At 46.2% G+C, this 7777-nt stretch overlaps 1 protein-coding gene across 1 annotated transcript in view; it reads right to left on the bottom strand.

Annotated features, from left to right (window-relative positions):
* Nucleotides 1-3106: 3106 nt before the first annotated feature.
* Nucleotides 3107-7777, bottom strand: part of PPL (periplakin) — a 108297-nt gene continuing 103626 nt past the window's right edge. Inside the window, exon 22 of the mRNA XM_058156996.1 lies at nucleotides 3107-6904. Coding sequence (XP_058012979.1) covers nucleotides 4241-6904 — 2664 coding nt within the window. The 3' untranslated portion in view covers nucleotides 3107-4240. The remainder of the gene's footprint in view (nucleotides 6905-7777) is intronic.

Raw genomic sequence — 7777 nt, 5'->3', positions numbered from 1 at the left:
GTCATTTGCTAAGTAGATCCCCCCCCTCAGCCTTTCTTTCTTAAGCTGCTTAATTGCAACTCTTTTAACTGGCTTTTAAAATCCAACCAGGGCTACCATTTGCTCTGCATTGGTTATGTTTTGCTGCTGTGCTAAAGGTTTGGGGCAGATTCTCCTAAATTTTGACACAGCATCTGATCTGGAGTTTAGGAGTGGTGCGGTGGCCTAGAGGTGGAGCTCTCGCCTCAGCATCAGGAGGCTGTGAGTTCGATCCTAGGTAGAGGCAGATATTTCTCTCTCTGGACACACTGAGAATATATATCTGCTGAACAAAACTCTGCATTGGCAACAGGAAGGGCATCCGGCCATTAAAATATTCTGTTTGCTCCATTCAATTGCCCAGGACTCCACCCTGCAAGGCATTATGGGGGTTGTTAAAAAGATGATGATGATGATGATGATCTGGCCTGGAGGTTACTTTGGAGTAAAGCTGGTGATCTAAATTTTTGGCTTGGCTTGTCGCTGTTCGATTCTCCAATCTGCTGCCCCTTCTAGAGAAATATATGCCTTGCAGGAGGAGAGGAGTCACTTAATAGTACAGGCATCACTGATCCCATTTTTTTTGTTTGGAGCAAAAACATGTTCGAGCGCGCACAGTACAAAGCTCATTAAACTAGCAGGGCGGTTAGTTGCTACTTTTCAGCCAGAGTTGTAGGTTGTTGGGTTTTTTTCGCAAACTCCCAAACTCAATCCGAAAGCTTAAATCGGCCCAAGTTGAGAAATTATTTCTCGCAGCCTCTTCGTCCGTATTTAGCCCCAATTTATTGATTCGTCCACTCAAACAGAGAAAAAGCACTTGATTCATCGATTAGAGCCCCCTTTTTTAAAAAAAGCAAAACAAAAACACAACGAGTTCTGTTTGATATGAGACAACCCCCTCTCCCCCCCCCCCAAATCTTAGAAAAACAGTTCTTTCCTTTGAAGTGTGGTAGGATTCTTGGTTAACCTGTGCAAAATTGTTTCAAGTCTTTTGCGTTTTTGTTTTTGTTTTGTTTTTTTGCCTTTTCCCCAAAAGTTTAATTTTGGCCTCGTTGGCTTAAATTATTTTCTGTTCAAAAAGTTGCAGCGGAAGAGCCAAAGACTGCATATTCAAGTCGTCCCCATTTTCTTTTTGAAACATGTTTTTCTTTTCTTTTCTTTTTTAAGTACGTGGATTTTGTTTGGGGGGGGTGTTTGTTGTGTTTCGTCAGAGCTCAGCCCCACTCTGTGTTAATTACCTCTCGAAAAGCTGCTTTTTATCAGTCATAGGAACAAGCGTTTCGGCACTTGGCAGCATTTGGGCCTTGCATGAGCCATTATCCCTCCCTCTTCCTCTTCCCCACTCCTCGCTCTTCTCCCGAAAGCTTTTGGTTGCTACGTGTTACTGGTGCCTGCCATAGCTGGAGAAGAACCCCCTTATCTATTTAAAAAAAAAACAAGGAAATGTTCACAAAGCCTCTTGCCTCAGGGAAATGTTATGTGGTGGAAATTCTGCCCAATCTCTCCCCCCCACTCCTGCTTTCCTCCCTTCCCCTTTCCCCCCCCCTGTTGTGTTTTAAGAAGTAGAACTTAAAAAGCAAGCCATGGCGCGGGGCAAAGATCAAAGAGCGGTGTGGGAGGGGGGGAGAGAGGCAGGCGGGGCGGGCAGTGCCTCAAGCGGCAACCGGAGCTGCTCGCCCAGGAGCTGTGCCTGCCTGCCTGCCTGCCTTGGCTTTTGACTTATTGGGGGGAGATTTTGTTTACGGTGGGCATAAGCCCCACCAGATGGCACTTAAAAATTTTAAAAAGCAGCCTCTTTTTATGTGCGGAAAGAGTCTGCGATTTATTTTTGTGTGTTTGGGAGAAAGGGGTGGGTGGGGGGGTTTGACTGGGTGGGAGTGGGGGGGAAGGCAGCCTTTCTAGGAAATAAGGAGGGTGGAGGTGACACGGAAAATGATTAATCTTGTATACTGCAACTGAATAAAATTGGTTTTTTTTTTTCCAAGAACGCTTTTTCATTTCCTCCGAAATGAGGGTTGGGGGAAAGGGGCGGCCTACCGAAGGGTTAGAGCCACCCGCAATTAGATGCCAAGCTCCTTGGCATCATCGTCACTGAAATATGGGCGAGATGTCAGATCTAAGGTCCTAGAAGCTGCCAACTGCAGGGAAGGAGTCCTGATAGCTTTGGCTTTCTCCAGTTTAGGGGATGGATGGATGGATGGATGGATGGATGGATGGATACGTGGGGGATGGATGCATTCATGCATGAGGATCAGTGGTGGGATTTTAAAAAATTTACTACCGGTTCTGTGGGTGTAGTTTAGTGGGTGTGATGGCTTGGTGGGCACGGCAGGGGAAGGATACTGTAAATCTCCATTCCTTCCCCACTCCAGGGAAAGGATAATGCAAAACCTCCATTCCCTCCACTATCCAGGGGAAGGTTACTGCAAAATCCCCATTTCCTCCCGATCAGCTGGGACCTGGGAAGCAGAGAATAAATGGGGGCGGGGCCAATCAGCGGCGGTATTTACTGTTTCTCAGAACTACTCAAAATTTCTGCTACCGGTTCTCCAGAACTGGTCAGAATCTGCTGAATACCACCTCTGATGCGGATGGATGGATGGATGGAGATGGGTGGGTGGATGGATGAATGGATGGATGGATGCATCAGGCGGATGGATGGATGATTCTCAACTCCAGAATTTCCCAGCCAGCAAGCTCTTTGCTGAAAATTCTGGGAGTTAGAAGATTTGGCAGGTACCAAAGTTGGAAATACACAGCTCTAGGTTATGGAGATTCTCAATCATCCAGGTCATGGTTGTCTCAAAGGATCTTTTCCAAAAGGCCACCGGACTTTCCTGCTTCCTCACCCCCCGCTTTGAAAACATTTCACTTCTCATCCAAGAAGCTTCTTCAGTTCTGACACCCCCTTTTCTTTGTGTCAGCCCCTCAAATATTGGAACATTGCTACATGTCGCCCCTAGTTTTTATTTTCACTAGACTGGACATACCCTGTTCCATCTTCTGTGTCTTTTTGAATACAACTGTATGGATTCAAAGTCCATGATGTTCATTTATTGACAGAAAGGCAAAAGAATTAAAGAACCAATAACTTCGATCATTTCTTTATTATAACTGAGGGGTATAAATAACTTTTCCCATTTCCCTTCTCCAACAGATAACTTGAATACATACAGTCAAAAAAGAAGTCAGCAAAACAGTGCATGCATCTTATAAGTGAGACTTCGAGGAAAATAAAGGCACTTGGAATTGGTGATAGTTAATCTCCCCCCCCCTTTTTAAAAAGAATTAGAAACCTCTACATAATCTGAGCCATAGGATAAACACCATCATCAAACAGGCATATACATACATCTTCACTGCCTTAAAATTTGACCGCTCCCATATGTAGATAACCTTTTTTTTTTTATAAAGTCAAGATCCAGCATGACAAAAATGCTAGTCGGATCGTGGTACGATTGTATCATTCTTGTAAATCTCCCATATTGTGTTTTAATGCCAATCCATTACGTTCAACCACGTTTCACTTGCCCAGGTCAGCGAAAGATTATTAAGCATCTGCTGTCCATCAACCACCCACCTGCTCTTCCTTTGGATAACTTTTCCTAAACTTCGAAGTATTCTCCAGAAGAAACAAACCAGTTGATGTAGCTATAATAAGGTTTTTTTAGGTAATGCTTTAAAGTGCTTAAAGAGTTTCCCATACGCTGCATTAACTTTAAAATAATTCCAGAAAGGTAAAGATAGCATCCCCTCCACGCTGCAGGAGGAGTGGGGGGGGGAAGCGCATTCATTCAAGGCCATCTAATTCTGAATTTATGGCGACAGGACGTGCCCAGATTTCAGTCCGACACTGAAGCCATTTCACGGGACTGTTTATAGTTGACAGAATCTTGAGCTGCCAAACTGAAATGCGTGGTTTGATCATCCAGACTGGATAAAATACTGGATATATGCTACTTCCCTGACAGGAAACAGTCCATCATAAATTTGGAGAAGAGCAACTTGATCAAATGCGGGAGCAGGATCTTTTCGATTTGGGCAAGGTTGATGCATGTGACCTAAAACTAAAGAGCACCCAAATGTTGAATCAAGACACAGGAGGCTTTGGCAGATAGATCTGAGGGAAGCGTTAAATAGTAAAACTTCTGGATTTGTAACGAGACAAGCTCTGGAGCAGCTTCAAAATAATTTTGCGTAGGTAGGGTTGAGAGGGAAGCGGTTATTTTTGTCCAGATACCAAAATAGCCAGCTCCTGAATAGACATCTCCTTGTTGATGTAACTTTGATATTGAGTCATCGTTAATCTTCCACGCTTCAAGGCGTCTTCAATGGAGAATTTCCTCCCTGACTTTCTATCCAGGATGATCGAAGATTCACCACTGGGCCCTTTGACGGTGATCTCTTCCCAGTCGCATTCTTGGCTTTTCAACTTGACGAACAAATTCCATTCAATAAGGCCGTAACGATGAGCTTCTTCTGGAGACATCTCCTTCCCGGTGTCCGGGTCAATGACCACAATGGAGCGCCTCAGGTGGTTTTCGCGCTGCTCCCTCTTGATCGCAACAGTCTGGAGACGGTTTTGAAGCTGTTCGATCTCCTCGTCTTTTTCTCGCGATAGTCTTTTCAGGTCTTCCAGTTCTTTCTCCAAATTGTGGAACCTTGAATCGAGATTGATACGTCGATCTGGCCAGGCCATGCTCTTCAGATCCTGGGCTTCCATCGCCGTGAGCTCGATCTCAGACTGCAAACTCCTCATCTCCAGGAGAAGGTTCTGCTTTTCTATGTGGAGCTTGTGGTTCTCCTCCCTCAAAAAGTCCAACTCCTTGGAAGATTTGGAATTGCTGAATTCCATTTCGGAAAGTTTGGCCTCCAACCTATTGATGCCGGAGTCCATTTGCATCTTCCGTTGGCTTTCCTCATCTAGACTGTTCTTCAGCTTCTGAATCTCGTACTCGGTGTCTCCCTTCTCCACCTGGACGCTCTCTGAAAAGACCACTTTTTCCTTGACTTCCATCTTCTCCAGGGCCTGCAGTTTCTTCTGCAGGGCTTCCAGTTCCGTTTGTAGCACTTGCTTCTTATGTTTCTCCTCTTCCAGCTCCATCTTAAGTAGGCTGTGGTCTTTCTCCTGCTGAGGATCTTGTTGAAGAATCACCTTTTGCCTCACGGTGACTTTTTCTGCTGTGTCCTTCTCTTGTTGCTCCAGCTCGCTCAGTCTGATCTTCAGCCTCTGCACCTCCAGTTCCGCCTCCCTGCGGGCCTTCCTTTCTTTCTCCAGATCTTCCAGCTGGCGCTCCAGGTGTGACCGTCTCCTCTGCAGCTTGCGCATCTCGGTCCGAAGCGAGTCTATTTGCTGCAGCTCATTTTCAATGTTCTGCGAGAAGGTGTTCATCTCCGATTTTAAGGTAGGGTCTTGTTCCAGCTTCACCACTTCTTGCTTCACCACTTTTTCCCTCACCTGGGAGAGCTCTTCCTCCTTCTGCCTAATGATCTCCTCCTGTTCCTTCTTCTCCCTCTCCAAGTCCATGTGCTTCTTCTGCTCTTCAACCAACTGAGCTCGCAGGGACTCTACTTCTTCTTTTGTCTGGCGGTCTTCCCGGTACTGCAGGATCTCTTGAAGGACCTCCTTCACTTGGATGTGTGGCTTGGCTTCCTTCAGGGTCTCAATTTCTTGCTTCAACTTGTAGATCTCCAGATCTGCTCTCTCAATGGCTCTGGTCCTATTTACAATCTCATCCCTGAGTCGCTGCATCTCCATTTCAGTTTCCGCATCTGTTTTGTACTTAATGACCTCTTTGATGATCTCTTGAACTTCCACCCGAGGCCCTCTGCTCTTCAGAGTCACCAGCTCATCCTGGCAGGCCTGGAGCTGCTCTTCCCCACCCAGGTAACGCCTCTGCTGCTCCATTACTTCTAAACGAAGGTTGGCCACTTCGTTTTCCGCTTGGGGATCTGGGCGAATGATCTCCCGTAACTTCTCCTGGACGATCACCATGGCGTTCTCCTCTTCCAGAGCCTGAATCTTCCTAAGCAGCTCATTTTTCTCTCTCTCACTCAAGCGGGCCTTGGCCTTCTCTTCCTCATACTGGCGCCGCAGTTCATTCACTTCCCTTTCTGTCGCTACGTCCTTCTCCATCTTCAACACCTCCTTCACGGTGATCTTGCCCTCAGCCATGGCCCGCTCTTTCTCCAGCCGCTTCAGCTTGTCTTGGAGGAAACGCAGCTCTTCTTCTTGCTGGTGCCTCAGCATACTCTCCCTCTGCTTACTCTCCTGTAGCTGCTTATAGTCCATCTCCAGCTGGGGATCATTTTGCATCTTCACTATTGCCTTTTCAGTCACTCTCTCCTGATCCCTGACCTTCTCGTTGGAAAGAGCTGCGATCTGGCGGTGGAGAAGGGCCATCTCATTCTGCCGGTTTCCTTCCTGTCTCTTGAGCTCTTCGAGTTCTTCTTTCAACTTCAAGATTTCCTCTGCCTGGGCTTTATCTGGCTCGATCCGCAAGACTTCTTTGACGACATACTCCTGTCCACCTTCTCTTTTCTCTTGCTCTAGAACGTCAAGCTTTTGTTTCAGGGACTGCAGTTCCTCTTGAAGCCCCTGGTTCTTGCGCTGCTCTTCTGTCAGGTTCTGTTGCATCTTGTGGTAGTTCTCATCCAGCTCTGGGTCGGGCATTTTTTTGACCACTTCCTTCCTGAGCACAATCTCCTGTGGCTTCTGGTTCTGCAGCTGGAAGATGTTCTGCTGGATGACTTTGATCTCGTCTTCCAGATGCTGCCGAGACTGGGTCTCATCATCCAGTTCCTTCTTCAACTTCCAGATTTCTTCTAAGGGCTTCTTAGACTTGCTGAGCTGAATGGATTCCTCTAGCATTTGGAGGTCAGGTTGCTGTCATTGAGCAGAAAACAAGGAGTCAGTTCAACAAACTCAACTGAGTCCCTAAAGCAAACTGGTGCCTTCCAGAAAACGCCCAGAATATACAACTTTGTTGGTTGGACATCCTGAGAGTTGAAGGACCCGCTTCTCTGAAGGACATCCAGCTTGGGAAGGCTAAACTAGGAAGTACTGTACTGTAGATCAGATCCTGATGTCTATTTGATTACCATTGTATGCATAGTTACTCAGCTGAGGTGATTCTCATTTCTCAGCAAGTATACCGTGTTTCCCTGGAAATGCAACCTACTCCGAAAGTAAGCCCTAGCTTGATTTTTACATGTGCGCCCAATATAAGCCCTACTTTCAAAATAAGCCCTAATTAAGACCCCTTCCACTCCAGGTGCACAGGTAAAAATTAAGCTAGGGTGGGGGTGGAACTGCCCTACTACTTACCTTCAGACAGTTGTGAAATTTAGTAGATGCTTATTCTCTCTTCCCCCACAGGCTTTCACTACGCTGGACAGTTTTCTTCTCTGCAACTACCCAACAATGACTACAAAAGTGAAGGGTGAACTTCCATTTTATGACCAATCTAAAACTTCTGCCATTGAAGAACCTGCCAAGTCATCATTGATTATGGCAAACTAAATTTCCTGGGATGACTCTGTAGAGTCCGTGGGTATTATTATGACCCAATAATAGAGTTGGAAGGCACCTTGGAGGTCTTCTAGTCCACCTCCCCTGCTCAAGCAGGAGACCTTATACATATGGGACAAAGGGTTGTCCAATCTCTTTTAGTGTTGGAGCACCCACAACTTCTAGAGGCAAGTCGTTCCACGGGTTAATTGTCCTAACTTCACTGTCAGAAAATTTCTCCTTAGTTCT

Source organism: Ahaetulla prasina, chromosome 14, assembly GCF_028640845.1.
Source record: "Ahaetulla prasina isolate Xishuangbanna chromosome 14, ASM2864084v1, whole genome shotgun sequence".
NCBI lineage: Eukaryota > Metazoa > Chordata > Lepidosauria > Squamata > Colubridae > Ahaetulla > Ahaetulla prasina.
This window is presented reverse-complemented; position numbering and strand designations above follow the sequence as displayed.